Source organism: Sciurus carolinensis, chromosome 6, assembly GCF_902686445.1.
Source record: "Sciurus carolinensis chromosome 6, mSciCar1.2, whole genome shotgun sequence".
In the NCBI taxonomy this organism is placed as follows: domain Eukaryota; kingdom Metazoa; phylum Chordata; class Mammalia; order Rodentia; family Sciuridae; genus Sciurus; species Sciurus carolinensis.
In genome coordinates this window covers 58,086,897-58,110,825 of record NC_062218.1, presented here as the reverse complement: position 1 = coordinate 58,110,825, position 23,929 = coordinate 58,086,897, and the positions used below count along the sequence as shown (strand labels likewise).

General features: G+C 40.5%; 1 protein-coding gene and 1 long non-coding RNA gene across 2 annotated transcripts in view; one reads left to right on the top strand and one right to left on the bottom strand.

Moving 5' to 3' along the window:
* Positions 1–2,055: 2,055 nt before the first annotated feature.
* Positions 2,056–9,864, bottom strand: LOC124986685 (uncharacterized). The gene is made up of 3 exons (XR_007109060.1): positions 8,864–9,864; positions 2,788–2,915; positions 2,056–2,185 (listed from the first exon to the last, which is right to left on the bottom strand). It is a non-coding gene; the product is annotated as an uncharacterized LOC124986685 (long non-coding RNA).
* The window catches only part of Iqgap2 (IQ motif containing GTPase activating protein 2), a 280,459-nt gene continuing 265,577 nt past the window's right edge, over positions 9,048–23,929 (top strand). The window contains exon 1 of the mRNA XM_047555267.1: positions 9,048–9,372. Coding sequence (XP_047411223.1) covers positions 9,327–9,372 — 46 coding nt within the window. The 5' untranslated portion in view covers positions 9,048–9,326. The remainder of the gene's footprint in view (positions 9,373–23,929) is intronic.

Genomic DNA, 23,929 nt, shown 5'->3' with positions numbered 1-23,929 from the left:
CTTAAGAATAAGAGTCAAATGATAGGAAGGCGAAAGGCTGTCTGCAGACTGGAACCACAACTGTCCCAACCCAGACTCTGGGTAGAGAAAGCATGCGGCAGGTCTTTCCATGCATCATTTGCTGAACTGGAGTCATGAGAGAGACTCCATAGAAAAGTTTCAGCTTGTTGCCAATTCATTTCCCCTCCATTAGGGAACACTGAGTTCTCCCACTTCCCTGCAAAGGAGTTGAATGACCCTCTTCAATCCCTTCCTAGCTTTTAATTTTTCCCAGCCAGGTAATCATTTTTGATCACTGCCCTCTTACAGCCTTGCATTAATAATTCAAAAGCTGCAAATAGAGGAAAGACAGGGTCCAGTGAATTCTGTCCAAGCTCTCTTCTAAGCAAGTGAGTAAAAGCCAGCATTGTGCTGTGCCCTGTAACAGTGTTTTGTTGATGATACAAGCAGTTTGATAATGCCCAGAGCACTGGAATTTTTCTTTTTCTGTTCTTACTGGTAACCTCTCATTCTTCTCCCTTTATTTATGCAGCTTGTGTTTTTCCTGACCCCTCTCCTTTGTCTTTGTCCCTAGACAGTGAAGCTGGTAGAAAGTGTTGATGTAACTTTTGCTCCTGTCCTGGAGTTGGAGCCCCTGCAGCATGACCCGCTGCTCTGCAACAGGGCTTTGCTCTAGCTGGATTCATTCTCACCCAGTGGGCCTGTCCGTAATGGGCAGCAGTCATGAAAATCAAGTCCAGATTTCATGAGACTTTTTTTTTTTTTGGTGGGGGAGGGGACTGGATATTGAACACAGGGGCACTCACCACTGAGCTACATCCCCAGTGCTTTTTTATTTTTATTTTGAGACAGGGTCTTGCTAAGCGACTGAGGCTGACCTGAAACGTGTGATCCTCCTGCCTCAGCCCCCTGAGTTACTGGAATTACAGGCATGTGTCACCATATTCGTCTATTTCATGAGACTTTGCAGAAGTCGAGATGGTTGGCTGGTTGGAATGAAAACCCTCACATTGGAAGCATGTAGGTTACTTTGCCAAAGACTGCACAGTGTTTTGTTTCTCAAAGATGTCATAGTGGATTCTCTTTCCAGATTTCGTTGTAATATTTTACACAGTTCAGCAATACTACTGCTCTTTTTGGAAGGGGTCTGGAGGTATGGGAAATACCTACCACAGTGTAGGTACTCATTAATTTACAGACAGGTCCTCTACCCAGGTGTAGCTTTCTATTGTAACCAGATGCTGTTTGGTCATCTGCCAAATATGTATATTATCAAACTTTTCATTCCCAGCAGGACTTACTGGCATCACAGACCTTGGGAGAGGCAAGAAATCAATGTCAGAACCCCAGTTTGAGACAAGTGATACAGGATGCACCAAGAAACTAATTTGGGAGAGAATTGAGACTGGAATTAATCATTCATTGATAAGACAAATATTTATTGGGTGCCTAAAATATGCTGAGTGCTGTACAACAGTGCATAAAACTGGAGAGCTGGTAAACTAGAACAACAGATGAGTTATTACGAGATCCAAGTCTTCTCTGTGGAAGAAATGAAAATTACCTATAAGAAGGAGGAGACATGTACCAGTTCAAGCTTGAGTCTTTCCTTTATCTTATTCTTTCTTTTTTTCTGTTTGTTTCTTTCTTTGTGTGTGTGTGTGTGTGCGCGCCTGTGTGTGGCCTAAAATAGACTCTTCATTAGAGTTATCACTGAAAAATCAATGCCCTCCTCATATGAAATTGTGAGAAGGAGGAAAGGGGGCATATGACCTCTCCCCTTCTGTGGCCCTTGGACACTAGATCCTGGAGATTTTTTTTTTTTTAAGGTCAAAGAACGTAAGTAAGAGAAACAAAACACAAGTGGAATTCCAAAACCTGGGTTTTGAGGACAAGTATTATAAAACTGTCCAAGAACCTGAAACAGATTGAATATCCAGGGTTAGCTTGATTCTGTTGAAAACAGTATTATCACAGAGAAGCGGTAATTTAAGTAGAAGAACTAGAAGAGGTTAAAGCAATGCTAAAAATAGAAGGAAGAGCAAGAAAGTCATATAAGATTTTAAAGTATTATTTTTTTATTTGCTTACAAATAGTATAAAATTAGAAATAAAATAAAAGGGAGCTTGGATCTTCTGGGATATTGAGAGGTTTAGAATGCCGGCAACATCATCTTCCAGTGATTCTGAAAAGAAATTGCATATGAATTGGGGCCTAATTTTCAAAATTTTGATCAAATGTTTTGTTGCTTTTAAAAATTTTTTCCATTTGTTCTAGTTAGTTATACATGAGAGTGGAAAGCATTTATACATTTTGATAAACCATACATACATGGAGTATAATTTCTCATTTTTCTGATTGTACATATTGTAGGATCACTTTGGTCATGCAGTCATGTTAAGTACATGAGGTAATAATGTCTTGTTGTTTTTTGAAAAGGCATTTCCATAGAGTGCTACAAATACTTTATTAGCATTTCCAGCTGGTTTTTTCTTTCTTTTTTTAGAAGAGCTCCTTGTATCATTTTAATGAAACATTGTTTTATACTAATTAACAGATTAACAAGTTAATACTAATTAACATATTTTCTGAGATGATATAAACTCCAGACATTCAGAAGAACTCAATTCACCACATTTTAAAATTTTATTTATCTATATGTGTGTGTTTTACTGGGGATGCAACATAGCCATACTCTATCACTGAGCTACATCCCCAGTTCCTTTTTATTTTGAGACAGGGTCTCACTAATTTGCCAAGGTGGCCTTGAACTTGTAGTCCTCCTACCTCAGCCTCCCAGATCTCTGTGATTACAGGTGTGTACCCCCATGCCAGACTTCACGAACTCTTTTACTTTGCTTAATTTTATCTCCCCACAAGTATTCAGTGCTTTTCACGATATTGTAGAATTCACTCTGAAAATGAAAACAATTTTTGTTTTAAATTAATTTAAATAAAACTACCAGACAACACACAGCATTTTAGGTCGGAAGAAGGACTGAGGGTTTTGTGAAACACGAGTAAACATGAAAGATTTAAAATGACGCAGTTTCTCCTGGGTGTGTCTCCCCTCCCCCACGGTGCCTTCAGGCAGATCAGCAGGAGGTTCCTCTCTCTGACCCTTCAACACCCCCACCCTTGCTCTGCATATGTGGTCTTTGTTCATATTAAATTCTCCTGGAAATAAAGAACAAAAGACCTGTTTAAAAAAAAAAAAAACTCTGATACTCTAATACACTCTGAATACAGACATCTTAGAAAATGAGGAGCCTTCTCAAGCCAGTTGGTTGGTTAGGAAATGGTAGAGATCAAATGATAATCTTTATATGCAGTAGGTAAACACTTCCTGTTGATGCCATTACTTGCTGAGACCCAAATAGATCACCACCCAAATCTTTATTAAGCACCTACTTTATCTTGTATGAAGTTCAAATTCTAATTCTATGAAGTTCTCCATTCTTAGATTTTCAAAGTCTCTGGATAAGAAACACTAGCTTAGAATTCTACTCATGGAAGACCAATAGGTTTTTGATAGGTCTACCTTTCCACACTGAAGTCTTGGACCCTTTTGAGGTAGCTTTGTTTGTGTGCTGTTATGGGAAGTAAAAGCAAAGTCTGTCTACTCCAGATACCAACATTTATTTTTAATCAAGGGGACAATAGAAACACAAATAGTAACTGAGGTAGCATTTGCTAAAGGCTCAATGGAAGAGAACAAATGAAAATATTTCATACAGAAATTCAGAGAAAAAAGTAAGATAAACAAATAGAAAACTACATAGGAATAGCTATTAGAGTAGTCCTGGTATGAGATAGTGAGAGTTCCAAACAGAATGGTGGTGGTAATGAAGGGAACCAAGAAGAAGAGACATCATTAATAGCAGGAGTAAGAGTAACGAAGACTCGCCGTTTCAGTGAATGGATGCTAAGGAGTGATCCTGGAGGAAAGCAACATGATTGAGATTTTGAATGCAAGTGACTGAAAATGTTTATAACAGGGTATGGAATTCGGAGGAAGATCCACTGAAAGATAGAGAATATGGTGGAACTGGGTGATTCTGGCTTTGTTGATGTAAGGTGACCATTGATTCAGAACAATTTTACAGGTATGTGGCAGAGTATTTTGTTAAGCACCTGTTAGATTTTATTTCATCAATACTTACAAGACTAACAAGGAACTGCAAAGCATTACCAAAACTGTAATGAAAACTAGTGCCTGGACCCAAACTCTGCTCCAAGTCCCTAGTTCTTTGTGATGACGACTAGCTGACAGTAACTTGGCATTTGTAGTGGGTCCTTTAGTGTTCACCTAGGGAAAGGAATGTGTTTTTAGTAGAAGGTAAACATGTTGGAATTTGTAGTTCAGTGTATCTGTCTGTGGAATAGGAGATGGGTTTCTCAGTGTGGGGGGGAAAGGGGAGTGTGCACTCCAGTAAACTGGCTTATGCCGTTTACTACCAATAAGACTCCGAGGATTCAAAGTAACAACTGTTCCTAGTATAGGGACTGGTACATGTAAGTATTTAATAAATCCATTTTTTTGCAACAAAGTAAGTAGCCACTAGTGTCCGGCATTGCTGAATCCTGGACATAGAGCAGTAAAGAATTACACCAAGTTCCAGCTGTCAAGAAGCTACTATTCTAAAGGGAGATGATCAACCATCAACAAATAATTCAGTATATGCTGGATTGTAAATGTAGTTGAGAAAATTAATGCAGGGTAAAGGAAATAAAGAATGAAGGAGGAACTATAATGAATAAAGACTTATTGGTACTCAAAAAAAAGAAAGAAGGGGGCTGGGGCTGGGGGGCCGGGGTGTAGCTCAGTGGGAGAGTACATGCATTCCACCTGGCAATCAAAGCTGCTTTCTCTGCCTGCTCATTTACAGGCTACCCTGGGGATTATCTTCTCAGAGTTATTTGGACTTCAACTTTCTTAAACTATGAAATGGGGGTGGGGGATAACTGGGGAACTGTGTGTGGTTTTATTTAATTTGCTGAAATTAAAGTTCAGACAGTCTTTCCAAACTTTGATTTGCTTGGAACTTTAAAGCAAAGAATAAAAAGGCAGGGATGGCTTCAGTGATTTAGCATTTACAAAATATTTGAAAGCTGTCCAAAATTAGAGGCTTTAGTGAAGTGGAAAAGGATTTCATTAAAAAAAATTCATATATATAAACAAAAATATGAACGGGAAAAAAAAGTAATAGTTCAGAGATTCTTGGAAGTATACATCCTTCCATGGCTGAGGAAATCATGCAATGGCTCTATGCCTCAGTTTCCTTGTCTATAAACTGATTTTAAGAAGAATTCAATTCTACAGTTTCCCTCTTCTGACGCTTCAACTCCTACTTTTGTTTTTGAGAACTGAAACACTGTTTTTTTCATTTCTGACTTTTTTTTTTTTGGTGCTGGGGATTTAACCCAGGGGCACTTTACCACTGAGTTACATTCCTAGCCCTTTGCATTTTTTTTTTTTTTTTTCCTTTTTATTTTGAGTTACTTAGGACCTCACTAAATTGCTGAGGCTGGCCTTGAATTTGCATCCTCCTGTCTCAGCCTCCTGGGATGCTTAGATTACAGGACTGTGCCACCACACTCAGCTGACTCTGAGGTTGGACTTTCATAATTTCCTATTTAGATACAGAAACCTCCTTTGCAAGAAAGTGCAATTTCTGTTGCTTCTAAGCTTCTTTCTTTCTGGGACGGGTAACAAGTTAGAGAATGTTAACAACCCAAGGGCTACCAGTACTTCAAAAAGTTCTTCAAATACTTCTTTTCTGTGATTTCCTCATGCCCTGCCACTGGTGGTGCTTTGAAATATACTGGTCATTATTTTGGGTACAGATGTTAAAATGATCAGCAATGTGACATTATTGGACAATAAAATCATCTTAAAGGTGGATGGAATGTTTTGTGATAAGATTTCTACTCATTTTCCCCCTTTGATGCTCTTGATATAAATAATCTCTTATTATTATAAAAGCTTGAATTTTTTCAAAGAACTCCATTCTCATTTCAATTTGTCAAAGGACAAGAAGAACCTTAAAAACAAATTTTAAACACAAAATTGCTTTAAAAATGATTTAAGCATGTCTAGTAGTTTTGCAATCTCAGCTTTGTTTTACATTAAAGAAAAAAAAAAAAAAACTCTCTTGCCTTATTAAAAAACATTTTTTTTCCCACTAGCTGGCCTTAGTTTTTGTTTTTAATAGTCTTGCAAACAGTCAGATGGTAATGTAGCTGACACAATGCCTCATATTTATTTGAATCACTGTTCAATGTCAAACCCTAAGAGAAAATAGCCCAGCATTTTGCGGACAAGTTTCTTTTCTCAGATGCTGAGGTGCAGTGATCTGTGAGATAGTCACCATAACCAAGGGAATTGGAGACCCAAATGACAACTTCATCACTTGTGAAATAGAAGGAGTATTTGCTTTCCAATTTCCTCTTCGGTTTCAGTTCTCATAGTGACATTAGCCATGTAAAAGCCTTGAAACCGTCCTAGACCCTCCAAAGAGCTAACGAAATAGATCATTAACTTAAAACTACCATCTTCCTGCTCACTTCTTTTTGCTTCAGTCTTTACTTTCTACCCCAAACAGATATTTTTGCATTGGGCCTACTTATTAGTATGTGTGATATCTTTAGGAGTCGTTGGTACTAACTTGGTGAAGACGGTTCCTTCATTAGTGTTAGTGATGTCAACTTCATTGAGGTTCTTCGATTTTTTCAACTTCTACTAGAGTCCCTTCCACCAGGTGTCAGCATCTCCAACGCGCCCAGCTGCAATTCACCCTATAACTTGTTCTAAGCTTTACCGTTCCTAAACTCCGTATTGTTTTACAGCTCCCATGTTGAAAACTTTGAATAGTTCATAAATTCTCCTTTGGTAATATCTAGTCCTCTTAGCGTGATATTCCAAGTTATCCATGATTTGACAACAGTTTCCTGGTTTATACCCAGTCAAGCCTCATGTCTGACCCCAATGTCTCTTACCCTCCTCTCTCTCCCAGTAAAGGACATTCTGTGCCCAATTCTTAACCATCTTTCAAGGTCTACCTGAAGTCACACTTTAAAATCCTATAATCTTCCTTGGCCATTATAGTTTTCAGTGATTTTATTTCCCACCTCTAAATACTTAGACTGACCACGTATTTGGGACCTAAGTCATACACTCATAGTAAATATTGCTATGTGCAAGGGCTTAATTGTTAGTACTTGATGCATGGACTAATAGAGATAGATGGAGTTTAGATATCATACAATTCAGCATTTCCTGAAACACAACAAACTTACTTTCTACGTGTTTCCCTCAGATGAACATTGAATGACTTGGTGCTGTGCTTCAGAATGTGACCATTTCACCTCTGAATTGCTCTTATAATTAGAGACATCTGCTTTTTGAGGAAAGATGACCCCTCCCATTCCATTCCAACCAATCTAATACCTCCAGAAAAAAAATTTTTTCCTATTATCCCATCTGAATGAAGAAGTACTGCGTGCACACTACAGAGCTCTCCTTCAGCCTCACTTGACATCTTGATAGAAATGCAAATTCTGTGAGCCTCAGAACAAACCTACTGAGTTGGAAACTGAGGGTGGGTCCAGAATGTGAGTTTTAACAAGTTTGAGAAGCACTGCATTACCCATATGAAATTGAAAACAGTTGTCAGCTGTCTGTATCTTTGCATAATTAAAAATTATGTATCACTGTGCCACCTTTTTTTCTTGTGCTGATTTGCAAGTTTATTTGTCACTATTAAGATGCTATGTAATGGCACAAATCAAGTACTAATGGTCCACTTAACAGCATGAAAGTCATCACAAAAGCAATCCTTATTATGTAAGTAAAGGGGAACTACAACTGTACGGTTACATGGAACATAAAAACATTTTCTGTTGTTAAAAAAAAAAAAAGATTACCTTAAAGAAAAATGCATCAAACTCAATAAAGCTTATACTTAGGTTATAACTCTCACCGTAAATAAATGTATTGTTATTTTTGCTTTTGTTTTCTGAAATTTGAAGTTTAGATGCTGCCTGAGGTTTGCTGAGTTTGCCATACATAATCCAAAAAATTTCACTGCATTGGAGTTCATTTACGAGTAAGACAAAGTGTTGCATTCCACTTACAAATGCAAAAGCATTTATTATGTGCCACTTTTTCTTCAACTAAATAGATATCTCTTTTAGACCTGCCTCAATAAGTTTGTTTTTTCAGCCTACTGGTCACTCACAAACATTTGTCAAAATGGTAAGGGCGCAGGTACAGTGTCTTACATTCCTTTGCATCAGGCCAAGGCACAAAGAGAAATACAGCTCCTGGTGACCGCATGAAACCCCTGGATTTTAGAACAGCAACATGCTGCTTAATTTCCTTAAAAACTGAGCCGGAAAAGGTTTTTGTGGTTGTGCGATCCCAGCTGGGCCTGACCTACGGTTCTGCACACGGGCGGGGGCGGGCAGAGGCGATGAATGACTGGCAGTTGTATTTTGAGTGGTTGTTTGGGTCATGTTTATCTTGTCCCTCCAGCATTCGCGCGCGCGTACAAATTTACAGTTTCTTGTCATGAAAGGGGAACCCTATATTTTATATACCCCCCCAAAATCAGAAGCAACTTTCAATATGGAGAGAGAGAGAGAGAGAGAGAGAGAGAGGAGAGAGAGAGAGAGAGAGAGAGAGAGAGAGAGAGAGAGAGAAACGAGCAATCTCCCCAGTGAAGGAACCGTGCTGTTTGTCCCTCACCGCGGGCGATTGGGGCTGCCTGAGTCTTCTGCGGTTTTTTTTGCTGTTCTCTGGGTTAATTCACTTCCACCCTCTAAACGTTCCAACAGTGAAAAACCAGGCGGGGTTTTTTACCTCCAGGCCGCCAGCTGTGCGCTGGGCCTCAGCTGCAGGGGGTCCGTGCCCTGCTGGCTGCTCAACCCCTTCCTCCTACCCCGGGCCGGGCAGGGGCGGGTCCACGCGGTCTGGGCTTTGCGCCCGGCATGCGGTAGGGGTCGCTGCGCCGCGGCGCGCGCGCTCCCACCGCGGTGAATAACGGGGCCGGGCTGGAGGAGAAAGGAAACCTGCTGGGGGAGGCGGCGGCCGGTGAGGGAACGAGGGAGGAGAGTTCACTTTTGCTCCAGTGTCAGCGCGCGGCGGCTGCAGCGGGCTCCCGGGTGGAAGCACCGAGGGAGCGGGTCGCCCATCTCGGAGCAGGGAGGCGAGGGCAGAGAGAGGCGGGATCCCAGCGCGCCGGCGGGGCGCGAAGCCCGCGAGCCTGGCCAGCGAGGGGAGCCGTGGGGGGCGCGCCCCGGGGGGGCCCCCGGAGGCGCGCAGGATGCCCCATGAAGAACTGCCGTCTTTGCAGAGACCTCGCTATGGCTGTAAGTGCGAGGGGCTTCCGCCGACCTTGGGTAGCCCCCTCCCCAAGGGCCGCGTAGGAGAGGCCGCGGGGCCGGGCGCGTGCCGCGGGGGAACTGGAGGGCAGCGGCTGCGTGTCTGGTAAAGTTGGGAGCTGAAGTTGGAAAGGGTAGAGAACGGTGTCTTCCCGCTCTTCTTTGCAAATTACTAATCTCTAGCTGGCAACCCCGACCCTCCATACTGCAAACCCGAACGGCCGCGGGCGCAGGCAGCCCCTCTGGGACAGATCAGGTTGGGGTTTTAGGGTTTTCAGGTGCGGAGCTCTCGGCCGTGTCGGTTTGGGCCAGAGGGTGGCGTAAGGGACCCGATTCTTCAAACCCAGAAGGGGTGGAAAGTTTGCTGTGGCTACAGGTGGGCGCCACAAGTACTGTGCCAGCGCTCTCTGCTAGCAGCTTTCCTTGAAGCGCAGGCGTATCCTCCTGTCTCGCTCTTTCAGACTTCACCTGAGTCACCGTCCGCAGTTTGGGCTCCACAGGTGTGAGTCCTTTCCTGCCGAAGCCGAAAGGGACACTAGCCGCCCTCTACTTTTCACTTCCCCCTTGACTCAGTGAATGCCAGGAGGATTGCTGTGGAGAGAGGACTCGCAGTCCTCGTGACTTGAACGAGATGGTGGATGGTGTCGATTACCCCGCCAGGGGCTGCCCTCGGAAAGAGGTAGCTTTGGCTGATCGTGAGTGGATGGAGCCAGATTAGCACCAACCACGTGGCTTCATTTGCAGAGTTCAGAGTCCTAAACATGTGCCAGGAAGTGTTTCCTTTAAAACAAACATAAAGTTGGCTCTCTTTCTCTAGGGTTGGCCCTGTCAGTGACCCCTTGGCTAATGACCACAGGTTAATCTTTTGCCTGGGCTGGCCTTGGTGGCAAAGGAACCAAGTTTGGGTTAAGGTGGTGATATGTGCAGCAGGACTTTTGTGTGTGGTTCCAAATTGTCAGTGGAGCTGCAAACTTGCTGAATAAAAGGGTAGGGGCAGGGCTGTGGCTTTGGCCCGGTGGTAGAGCACTTGCCTAGCACACGTGAGGCAGTGAGGCACTGAGTTCTAACCTCAGCACCACATAAATGAATTTTAAAAATTGTGTCTATCCACAAGTAAAAAAATTGTTTTTAAATAAAAGGGAAGAGAGGATCATGAACTGGTGTAAGACCTTTTCTCTTCCGTCTTGACATGGACTGTCAGAGGTGGGAGCTTAGTTTTCCCTTGTGATCCTTTGGTGTCAGTCAGTGAAGAGGAACCCAGAAACAGCCTCTGTAAGAAAATGCATTCAGTGACTGAGTGAGACTTAGCTTTTTGCAGCCTTATTTTACAATTTGGAAAACCACACTCTTCTGGGGCTCTAGGAAGAAGGCTGTGCTCATCTAGTGGTTTCAGTGTCAACCTCGGGTCGGTGGAGGTCTAATGTGACAAGCTCTCCAAACATATGGTAGCTTTGCTATGTCAAATTATAAGATGACTATAGTCTGGCAACTAGGTAAATAAATATACATTAAAAATGGTTTGTAAATATCACACGATCCTGTTATAGCCCTCATTACTAATGCATAGTGCAAAATTTCTGTGAATGTGGTGCATGAGTGTAGCAGTTCCATCAATCTCTGGGCATGCATCTGAGGTGGTGACTGACTGTTATTCAATCAACCTTGGCTTTAGTGTCCTCTAGAAGCAGCAATAAGGAGGCTCAGATCTGGCAAGTCTGAAGCCCACTCGGTCGGGACACTCTTTGGAAATCTTTGTTTACCCTTCTTCGCTGATCTGGTGTAATGGGGTAGTATGCCTTTGTGGGAGCCACTTACCTTCTCTGACATTCATTGGCTCTTTAACATAGTCAAAAATGGAAAATAGGTACTTATGTTACCAGGCTTTATCATCACCCTGAAATATGAAGGCTTTACTACAATAGCCTGTTATGTCTAAAGTGAGCATTTTTATAATTCCCATAACAGCCTCACGAACAGAATATGTTCCAGTGTACTTAAAAGAAATGATGCCTAGAAAAATATACTTCAGTGTTAATTAGACACTACCTACCATTGACTGTTCTCAAAAAAGGCAGTGGTTGCATGTGTTAGTACAATTTCTGGTTATTGTTGGCTTTCTGGGCCTCCTGTCAACACGAGACTGGAAACAGTGCTCTGGAGCTCTTCCTGTGAGGGAAGGATCACATGGATTGTCCTTGCTCTGTGGTGTTACAGGGTTGTGCTTTCTCTTGTTCCTTGGTTTGGTAACTTAAGTTCACGATCAGTTAAACCTCCAACTATACTAAGTAGGCTTTATCTCCAACACTTAAAAATAAAGAACCAAAAGATGGTTATAATTTCAATTTCAGTGTTGCACATTTTGAGTATGAATATTTGAGACTGGGGCTTTTAAAACAACATTTTGGTAGTTTGAACATATTCTGTTCATGAGGCTGTTCTATGTCTTTCAGGGATGGGCTTTTGTTCTGTCATCTTTTCTACCACCTTGAATTGTCATTACATTCAGTAATTTTTACACAAAGTAAGAACTTGGCTTAGGGTGCGATGTTACTGTCTCTCTCCTCCCCACCAGGTTGACTTTACAACACCACATAATAAGTTGTACTTGAGGAATTTTCCAGTGAGTTCTCCATGGAAACTGCAAGACTTCTTAGATTTCTTGACAGATGCAAGGTTGCTGAAGGCATCCTGATTTGTACATAGGAGCATTGAATTAAAATTACATAGACTACAACTTTCCATTTAATTCCTGCTATTGTTGGCCACAACTTACTTCAACCTGGAAGTTAGGATAGTAATACACCTCAGAACAAAACTGAAGTATCAGTTCAGTACAATGCTGAGAGAAGTGGAAGAGGAGCTGTTATTTTAACATAGACATTGACATGGTATATGCAAAATATCCTTCTATACTCAAAACTAAGTATAAATAATACTTATGCTTAGGTATGATTTGCAAATGACTTGTGCTGTTGTAATGAACTCTGATGCATTTGCCAAAATAGTTCTGAAAACACCTTGTTGCCATGATCTGTCAAAAGTTTTCTCTAATTACTTGAGAGTTTAAAAGACCAATGAGAGCAGAAAAGGGGCTTTGTGCTAGACAAATGATTTCACTCATCACTGATAATCCAATCAACATTTAAGTGTCACTGTGGGTCACTAATGGTTATGTTTAGGGAAAGAACCCAGGGTTTTCACCCTATGAAACGAAGGGCCTTCTTATGAGCTACATTGTAATAAGTATTAGTGATCAGTGTTTCCTTGTTTGCTTCTTTTGAAAAGTGCAACCTAAGTCCAGCCTGTGTGTGTTGTGGGTGGGGGTGGGGGGATGTTCTGACCCATGCTATCAACTTTTGAGTAATGCTCTTGTCTGAATAGCAGGGGTTCTAAATCATTGAGTAACTGACTATTGAGGTGGTCATTGCAACTAATCTTATTTCTTTACAATTACCAATCTGAGATGAAATTTAAGTAAGAATAAAGTTGTGTAAAAGGATTGAATGTATCTGTACTTAGCGTAGCTCCACTCTAACCTTCTATCAGTGCTTTCATTGGAACAGCAGAAGGATAAATGCCATGTTGTCATGAGATGCTGTCTTTAGTAGACAAAAAGTCAAGCCACTCCTGTGCTAGTGTTTTGGTTGAGCTTTTCAGAAAGGATCTTTAAGGTCAACAGCTAAAGAGTTATTTTAGCATGCTTTTAACTTTAATTACACATGCTGTTAGCCAGAATGACTTGTTTGAGAGAGTTTAAACTTGTAATATCAAGTTTATTTAAAATTTAGTGTTGTTTGGGGTGTCAGCTAACCCTTTTTTCTAGGGAACCATTGATCCATTGATTTACTGTTGTTCCTTACTCTGCTGCTCCACAGCCACCCCCACCCCCCACCTTTATTTTCTTTTTGTAGTGCTGGAGAACCAAACCCAGTACCTTGTGCATGCTAGGCAAGTTCCCTAACACTGAGCTATACCTCCAACCCTCCACAAAAAAAAAAAAAAAAAAAAAAAAAAAAAAAAAAAAAAAAAAATTTTAACAGCCCCTTTTAGTTAAAAGGCTGATGTACAAACTTATTATCTATGCTTGTTTAGTTTTCATGGTAACCAAAAGAAAAGCAGAGGCCACTCAACTTAAAATCTGATAGGGTCAGGTAAATCCTACGGGCAGGCAGTCCAACATGGGGTGTGGAACTAAGGTTTGTGAGCTTACCAAGGCCTGGGCACTTTCCATGTGTCATTGCTAACATCTGCTTATTATTACCTTCCAGAGGGCCAGTGGTTTCAGTATTCTACAAGGAAGCTGAAATCCATGGTACTGTGTCGAGGCCCCACACCTAGCTGGTGACAGGGGAACTTGGAAGCAGTATGGTCACATCTTGGAGTCTTTCCTTATGGACTTTTGCCAGGTTGCCTCACCTGATGAGGGTTCGTCTCTTCTATCTCTTTTAACTATTTGTTGTGATTTTTATGAAAGATAGAAACCTGTAGCCATTAGATCATGTGCTCTTTCAAAAATAGATGCACTCTAAAAAAATGCATTGTATTCTTTAAAGTGAATTTTGCTGCTTAATTTTTTTCCCCAAGAAAAAGTCTAGAAGACATGGGATTTTTATAGAGAGAATTCAGGCTTCATCAAAGGATTTTATGTTTATATAAAATATCCCCCCTCTCACTGTGAGGCACTGGAGTGAAAGGAAGACTCTTCCATAATAATATATATAGTGGTGTGCACCAATGATTCCAAATAGTATAATTTGTAAAACACACTTTATTACACACATCAGCCTTGCCTTAAAGTTTGGGTCTGATGAGAAATCGGGCAGAAACTTGTAGTGGGTGACTGACTAGTGAGCTGATACTCCTTTATTACTCTATTTTATTTTTCCCCAATTGAGAGGCAACCTGGTGTTGCGGAAATGGTAAAAACTGCATTGTTCAAAAGATATAAGCCTGAATTCTGACTCACTCACTGCCTGATTTCACCTTGGGGTTTCTTCCTGTACCTTGAGAGGTATGTGGAAAATAGACGTGAAGAGGTGTCTGATGTGGTTCTTGGTGTACAAATTGTAGTTATTTCAATTGAACATCTAATACGTGCAGAAGGTTGTGGATGAAGGAAATGTGACTAAGCTAGTTACGGCTTAAAAGAGGATCTGGAGATAAGAGATAGTGGTTACACTTCCACTAGTGTACTTTCAAGCTCTGTGGAAGTGATAATGTGAGAGCAATGGGTTTGGATCAGGGTGATGGGAAGATTTCATGAAGCTTCTGGATTTGCATATGACCTTGAGAAAGGTCAGAGGTAGCGCTGAAAGGCTTTCTAGGATGTTTGTTTTTTGGGTAGTTTGCTGGGGTGGATATTTAGTATGTATGCATTGATGTTGAGAAAGGGGGATGTAATTGAAAGGGATGTATCTTAGAATCCATTATTTATAAGCAGCAAAGGTTAACTTGAGCGGTCCTGAGAGTTGCTTCAGCCCACCCTTCACTGAAGTATCTTTTTCTTGTATGTATAAGGACATACTGGACAAGTGCTTTACCACTGAGCTACATCCTATCCCCATTTTAAATTTCATTTTGAGACAGGGTCTTGCTGAGTTGCCCAGACTGGCCTTGACCTTAGAATCCTCTTGCCTCAGTCTCCCAAATAGCTGGAATTATAGGCATGTGCCACCGCACCCAGCTTGATATGTTTGATTTTAATAAACTTCTCATTAGGCATTCATGGATGAGTGACCCAATGGAATGGGGGAAAGCTAGGTGTGGGAAGTTTGGTGATATATACATTTGGTGCTTTTTCTTTTGGCCACTCAGGGGTCTCTTTGCCATGCTTCTAGGTTAGAATGGGCAACTCTGCCAGATGGTTTTACCAAGGATAGGTACATTGCCTGAGGTTGGGTAAGAAAAGCGGGTATAATAGAGAAGGGTAAGTTTCTTGACAACTAAATTATTAGGTGGTAAGGCTTCTCCTCTCTCTTTCTTTCCTCATTCCATTACTTGTGGCAGTTTTCATCTCTCAGATTTCACTGGAGATTTTAGTGCCCTCCAATGACCTACTCCCCAGGTTGTTGAAGAATGGTTATGACCATGTTTCCAGTTCATTAGCAGTTACCTGAGGAGCTCTTTGATAGATTCATTTTGGCAAGAGGGCGAAAGATTTGACTTAAGTCTAACTAGACTCCCCTTTAATTTTATAAAACATGTATTGCTTCTTGTTTTTTTGGCTAAGATCAAACAATCGTGTCTTATATATGGCTGTTCTTGTCAAACAGCTAAAAGGAGCAGACAGCTGTTTTTCAATCAGTGCAGTGGTTTTCAAAGAGTAGTTGCTGGAGCAGCAATCGTAGAGCATTGCCTGAGAAATTACTGGAAAGGCAGATGTTTGTCACCACCCAGATCTGTAGAATCAGAAGCTCTGGGGTTGGGTCCACTCACAATGAGTTTTAACAAGCCTTTCAGGTAATGCTGATGCACTAGAACGTTTAAAGGGTAAAAAGACATTTCTAGTATATAGTTACATCATGCTTGCAGGTTTTTGTCAAGTAAGTGAAAACACATGGACATACTATGGAATGCTTTATTTACAGTATTCCTTCGTGTGTTTGATTTGAGCACAAATATGCACTATATATAAACCCAGGCATTGATTTCTATACAAGTTGTGTTTGTTTTATAGAATCTATTTTGGTGTGGTTTTAAGGTTGCTTTTCTCTCTTTTGGGAAACATAGCTTGGAAGGAAAAGCTAAAGTCTCCACAAACTGGAGGTTAAGTGAAATTAGCTGTCCAAAGATTTCCAGGTGGAAGTGGTACTTCAGGAACCACTAGAAAGCCTGAGTGAACTGGGGAACCTTCTTGTAGTAATTGTGGGCTTCTTATTGCTTGGACATGGGACTTTGGGGTGGACATTAAGGATTGGAGGATGACTTTTCCTTCAGGACAATTTACAGTGTTCTTCACTTATTCACTCACAATTTTTTTTTTTTTTAAACTGTAGAATGTTAGCAGAGATGACATTTTATTATTTATTTATTTACAGTATAGGGATTGAATTCAGGAATGTTCTACCACTGAGCTACATCCACAGCCCTATTAGTTTTTATTTTGAGATACCGATTCACTAAGTTGCCCAGGCTGGCCTCAAACTTGAGATCTTCCTGCCTCAGCCTCCTGGGTTTCTGGGATTACAGGTGTGTGCCACAGTGCCCAGCAGCAGAGAACACATTTAATAGACCTGAGTGCATCCAGGTCATCCCCACATTGCAGGAAAACTACAGATCTTTTATTTTACTATTGATAAAAGATAGGAGGGTTTTTCTGTGATTGATTTTTGCTTGGGGTTGCCAAAGGAGAAAACTTTTCAGTTGCTTTCCTTTTCCCATCCCTGTGAATCTCTGAATGTTTATATCCTTTTAAAAAATTAAATGTGGCTGCCAGTGTAGTTCAGTGGCAGAATGTGTGCTTAGCATGCATGGTGCCCTGGGTTCAATCCTCAATACCGACAGAAAGCGGGGCTGGGGAGATAGCTCAGTTGGTAGAGTGCTTGCCTCACATGCACAAGGTCCTGGGTTCAATACCCAGCACCACAAAAAACAACAACAAAAAAAAAAAAAAACAAAAAAGGAAAAAAGTGGTGGAGGTGGAGTGGGGATGTAGTTCTGTGGTAGAGTACTTGCCTAGCATGTACAAGGCTCTGAGTTCGATCTCCAGATTTGGGAAAAAATTGCTATTGTTAAGAGTTTTGGCTTAATGTATCTGTATTGCACTGTTCATCTGCATAAGGAACATATTTCCATTATCAAGGATAAGGAACATATTTCCATTATCAAAGATAATCCCAATAGCTTTCAACTGCCGAGCACACATATAATGTTGAGTTTAAGTTTGCTTTCCCCCGTGTAATCTGAGCAAATTAATTTACCCAGGCCTCAGTTTCCTCATCTGTACATTGTGGGTGGGAAAGTGCATACTGCAAGTCTACCACTATCCCTGGTCTGCCTCTACCTCCTTGCTCTTTTTTTTTTTCTCCACTTGAACAGAAAGCAGATATAAAATCCTAACCTCATTCTCCCTTGAGAATGGAAAAATTTTTTAGTTCTTGTCAGGAAATAAGAGTTCAGTGTACTAATTTAGGTGAGGATCAAACTAATTTTTGTGTATGTACACTTTTTAAAAAGAAATGAATATATTTTGTCACTGTTTCCAAATAAAGTTGGGGAGGGTTTGGGTTTCTGTGTTACATGTTTTGTAATCTCACAAATGATCTTGGAGATGTCACCAGCATATTCAGGTGATAATTACCAAGCATTCTTTTATTTAGGCCTCCAAGGTTAAATTGATCCCTGTTGCTGCTGATGATTCAAAGGGTTCCTAAAGTCATCTAGATGGGAAGGAACAACATGAAATATGTCTTAATCTTTGTGCCTGCCTCAGATTGTAGTTTGACTTTGCTACCAGGGTCAGGCAACCTTCTAGTCAACCTGGTCCTGCGGGCTTTTAGATGAGGAAGAGGAGGAGCAAGTACACTGGGTTCATATGACATCCCGCAGGCCTTACTCTCTCTAGAAAGTTAGCAAAGTTTGAGATTCGTGGGCCAAATGAAGCTCAATTGAGATGGGTAACTACTCAAGCTTGGGATGTTGCTCAGTGGTAGAATGCTTGCCTAACATGCTCAAAGGCCTTAGGTTTGATCAAGGCACGGAAAATTAAAAAAAAAAAAAAAAAGAAAAGAAAAAAAGAAAAAGAAAAGAAAAGAAAAAGAACAAAACAAATGGAGAACTTCAATGCCCACTTTCAGATAAGTCATTCATTATGCCACCTGCTCCTTTCTAGTATGTATTTATGCATTATAATTAGACACAATAGTGGAATACATTGTGACCTATTTAGACAAACACAGAACATAATTTGATCAATTTCATCAACATTATTACTCTTTTCCATCCATACCCCTCCTCCCCTGGTTCTTTTATTTTAATGATCTCCTTTCTGATTTCATGAGACACTCCCCCCTTTTACTTCCTTTTTTCCTCTCTAGTTTCTACATATGAGAAAAACATATGACCCTTGATTTTCTGAGTCTGGCTTATTTTGCTTAACATTAGTGTTCTCAAGTTCCATCCAGTTTCTTGCAAATAACGTAATTTTGTCATTCTTTACGGTTGAATAAAACTCCATTGTGTATATATGCTATATTTTCTGTTTTCATTCATCTGTTGACTGACACCCAGGCTGGTTCCATAACTTTGCTATTGTGAATTGTGCTGCTGTAAACTGTGGTATGCGTGCATCACTATTGTATGCCGACTTTAATTCTTTTGGATAAATATCAAGGAGTGGTATAGCTGAGTCATATGGTTCTACCAGGTTTAAAAAAAAAAATCCAGTAAGTTTCATATAATTGTTTCTTATTACCCACTCTACTTCTTACCTCCCCCAAAGGAGCCAGTGCCATCAGCCAGACTTGGCTGGTTCCCACCTGGGAACTTAAGCAGATCACTTCTGTGTTCTTTGTCTCAGCCCTGGGCTGACTGAGCAGGCCTCCCAGGGTTGGAAGAGGGGCCTGTAAGATGTTACGTGGTCAGCCTTTTGGAATGAGTCCTCTATTCATCCACTCCCTCAGCTGTGCTTCTCCAGGTAGGTTCCAGTAAGGTGGCTTCTCAAAGCCCTGCTGCATGTGGAACTCTTAAGAAGTTTTGCCTAGAAATGGCCATTATAGAGCTAATGCTTTTTATTCTGTATTACTAGTGAGTGTTATTTAACAAAGGAAAAAATGTACAGTTTTAAAAAGACTATATAAAGATCAAGTTTTCTGTCCATAGAAGCCACTTTCTCGCTTTGGCACTGGTTTTTTTCTTCTTGGTACTGGGGATTGAACCCAGGAACACTCTGCCACTGAGCTCTATCCCAGTTCTTTTTGTTGTTTATTTTGAGACAGGGTCTTGCTAAGTTGCCCAGGCTGGCCTGGAACTTGCCATCCTCCCGCCTCAGCCTCCTGAATTGCTGGGATTACAGGAGTGTGCTGCTGCACCTGCACCTTGGCACCCATTCTGGGGATAGTCTCGAAGGTTTCTTTCTCAGGTTGCCAACATGAAATTTGCTTTCGTTAGTTTGGATTGAATAGCTTGGAGGATGTGCTTGCATACTCTTCTCGAATGTAGGCTCTGGCTGTAATTTTCCATATTTGATTAGGTGAACTTTGAAAAAGAAATGAAACTTATGCTTCTATGTAGTAGTTTTGAAATCTCTGAAAATGGTTACCTTTGAACTGTTGAGTAGAACAAACAAAAAGTAGTGGCCCAGTAGGGAATGATATAGCCAGCCTGTATGTGACTATTTCTAGAAGGTTATACAAAACCTTTTTTGGAGGTTGCCTTTTGGGGAGAGACTGGGATCAGTGGGAATACTGTTTGAAATAGTTTTTACCATATATTACCTTTCAAGACATAAAGCAAAGGAATGTTTTAAAAATAATGTCTACATTGATTACTCTGAGAATAATATGGACAAAATAGAACAGCACTAAAAAATAGAACACAACAGCACTAAATTTGTAAGCATTAGGACTGTGTCTTTTGGTCAACACTCTATTCCCAGAGTCTGGTACATAGACTAACATGTCAGGAGTGGTTCTTTCTAAGTAGTGAGATGATGGATGAATTAAAAAAGTTTTTTTTTCTCTTCTCCAAATTTTCTACCACATAAATATTTATAATTGGAAAAACTGTAATAGGTACCCTTTGCTGCTTAAGATATTAAGTTCTTTTTACCTATCAATTTTGCCTTGAGAACATTAGAACCTGAAAACACAATCTGTTCTTATTGGAAGGATTCATTGAAGATCCAGTTTTCCAGGTGTGTGTGTGTGTGTGTGTGAGATTGAGTGACATACATGTTGAGAGGCTTAGGGCTCCATAGCTGTTATGCTGTTACAGTTAGGATAGAGATGCTGGGAGGTTGGATAAAAACCATAAGAATCAGCAAAGTGAAGTTAGCAAGAGTGACAGGAAAAACCCCCATATAGCTATTCCACATTTTAAAATTTATAAAGGGGAAGTGTGTAGGAAGCTGATCTGTAAGAGGCAGCAGCAACAAATCAAGTATTTAGTGTCTCCAGTGAAAAAGATTGCTGATATAAATGTAGGGGATCATTCTCTTGACTCAAAAGGAGAATTCTCCAGAATTTGCAAAGAGGTGATCACTCATAGCTGTTGCCTTATTCAGCAAGAGATTCTAGGTGCTACATGTATGTGTACAATGGCATGTACACAGAGTTTGCAGACCAGATGCCTTCAAGGTCAAGTGTGATCAGGGTCTCAGATAAAATGACAGGAAGCTTTGAAGCAAGTCTGAGCTAGAGAATGCATTTGCTATTGTAGTCACTCAAATTGAGAGGAAAACATTTGTGAATGGGGTACAGGCAAAACAAGGTAGACGAGTCTTATTTGGCCCATTGGAAGCTCCCTTGTCTCCTGCATTATGTTATAAATAGGTAGCCTTGGCAGTATTGTCAACCTGAAATAATGAGAGATGCGAGTCTCCATGATACCAAGGACAGCATCTAACATCAGAGGACTTAGATAGAAGTGCCACTTATGTGTGACATTGGGTATAACTTCTCTGAGCTCCTTTCTCCATCTGAAAGATGGGTTTATGTTTACTAAAAACAGAAGTGAGGAATAGGAGATTGGTCTAAATGCTGTTTATGTATATGTGTGGGTCAGGGGAGAGGGTAAGTTGTCACTTATTTGAATAATTCTAGGGTTTATCATTTAACCATCCACTTCAAAAGCAGTATCACCTTATTTTTGTGACATACATTTTTTTTTTAGACCCGTGTTTGAAAGGAGTTTTTCTTTTTTGCTTCCTCTTTCAGCTTGCAAGGCAAAATTTTGTGTTTTGGTAGCAATATGTTTGAGACGTAAGTTTTCTAAATCTAAATTCTTTGGCTAGAGTCTTCCTTGTCCATCTGAGCATTTCTCTTACAAGAAAGTGTAAATATTGATAACAAATTAAGAGCAGGAGTCTGAAAATTGAAAAGATTTCTCATAGTAGTTTATTTGAGCCCCATGTGTTGGAAAACATTTCATAACACCATGTGAGATAAAGGGCATCTCTGTTGTTATCCATGGGAATGAATCTTGAGAAGGCAGTTCTTCTGTTGGTAGAATTTGTTGTTTTTGTTTTGGTTTGGTTTTTGTATTTTGGCTTATTCTTAGAAGAGGAGTGGAGAGTAGGGTAGCTGGGGTCACTTGGGTTTTGAGAAAATTCCCCAGGACTTCTGGTTATCAATAGCAGGCTTCCCTCCTACGTTGATTGTACATCCCTGACCATGTCCATGCTTTTATGATATCACCCCTTGATTTAGAAATCTTCTAACTCAGTTGTCAAACTGGCTACCCATTAGAAACTTTAAGGGAGCATTACAAAGAAAATTCTGGTTCCCAGGATACCATCCCCCAGATCTTGTGTTTGTTGTTTTGGTACAGAGCTTTGGCATAAATATTTTTATTTTCCTTTCTTTTAAAAAAAAATTATTTTTGAGGGAGCTGGGGTTGTGGCTGTGTTGTAGAGTGCTGACCTGGCATGTGTGAGGCACTGGGTTCGATTCTTGGCACCACATATAAATAAATAAAGGTCCATTGACAACTAAAAAAATACTTAAAAAAAAATGTGAACCTTCGGAACCTCAAAGAAGAATGCAATGGATACACATTCCTCTCACTTAGCTTCACCAACTCTTTACACCTTGTCACACCATTCCATCTGCAGACATCGGGACAGCTCACCCCTGCTTCCCACATCCCACATACCAAGAACGAAGACAGTCTTCTCCACAGCTACCCCTTCAGTGCCACTAGTATTGCATTCAGTTCTATCTTACTACATAGAGTCTACACTAAGATTTCCCCAGCTGTACTTTATGGCTGTTTTTTTGGGTCCAGTCAGCTTTATCACATTGCCTTAGGCTATTGCGCCCCTTTAGGCTTTTTCAGGTGAAAACAGTGCTTCTGCCTCCCTAGGGTTTCATGACATTGAATCCCCTGAGGAGCCCAGGCCGGTTTCCCGGCATGAGTGCCTCCTGACTGACCCTGTTTCCTCCAGGTGCATCATGTCAGGAGCCACTGTGTCCTCCAGTCTCCCACTACTGGTCACAAGTAGATATTTTTAAAAACCTCCCTCAGAGATTCCAGTGTGCAGACAAGGTTTGAAATTAATTGAATTAATTAAAAGCCCCCACTTTGTGTGCTGTCGTGGAGAGGTACACATAATATAGAATTACCACTTCAGTCATTTTTCCGTGGACAGCCCTGTGGCTTTAGAAGTACATTCACATGTTTGTGGGTCATCTACCTCCAGAACTTCATCTTCCCTAACTGAAACTCTGTTCTCATTAAATAATAACTCCTCATTCCTGCCTCTACCCAGAACCTTGTAACTACCCTTCTTCTTTCCATTTCTATGAATTTGACTCTTCTGGGGACCTCATATCCATGGAATCATATGGTATCTGACCTTCTGTGTCTGGCTTATTTCGCTTAGCATGTCTTCAGAGTTCATCCATGTTGTAGCCATGGGTTAGTATTTTCTTCTTTTTAAAGACTGAAAAATCATATTATGGATACTGTGTATGTATGCTACGTGACATAGACATTCACCTGGTGTTATACACTTGGGTTGTTTCTGCCTTTTTAGGTATTGTGACGAATACTGCTATGAACAGGTGCGCACATTCTTCCAATCCTCACCTTTACTTTTTTTGTGTATAAACTCAAGAAATGGAATTGTCAGATCACATGGCAGTTCTGTATTTAATTTTTGAAGAATAGCCATGCACCCCTCACTCTTTCATGGAGTGAGTTGAGTAAAACTCAGAAAGGTGAAGTATATCTGTGAGTTCAAGGAAAACTCAATTACAATTAGGCCTCTGAGCTCCTGTGCAGGTAACCTCCAGGGAGGCCATGTGTGGATCCACCTTTTCCTCAGAGGGAATAAAGAGCAATGGGGAGATGGCCGTGATGGAATGATTGCCTAGCACGAGTTTGACCCTAGGTTACATCCCTACCATGGCAAAATAAATAAATAAAAATGGAAAACTCATAAAATAGGGGTCATGAAATATACTGGGGCAAAACTGACTTCTTTGTGGTCTTAGGTGGTATGCAGGGCAAGGTTAGAGTCTAGTTTTTCATTTATGTTATGTATAACTTTAAAGTATTTAGTTTTAAATTGTAAGTTAGATAATATTAGTTCATAGGCAACTGGTTGTCTTCAATCTCTATAAATACTGCAAGCTGAAAGTGAAGTAACAAACTACCTCTTTGGGGAGTTTGGTATTTTAAAAGTAGAATTTTATTTTAGTTTGTTACCCTGGGCTCTTCCAAATATTAACTGTGGGAATTTTTTTTTTTTTTTTTTTTTTTTTATACTGGGGATTGAATCCAGGGGCTCCTAACTACCAAGCCATATCCCTAGACTGTTTTATTATTATTTTTTCTTTATTTTTTGTTTATTTATTTTATGTGGTGCTAAGGATTGAACACAGTG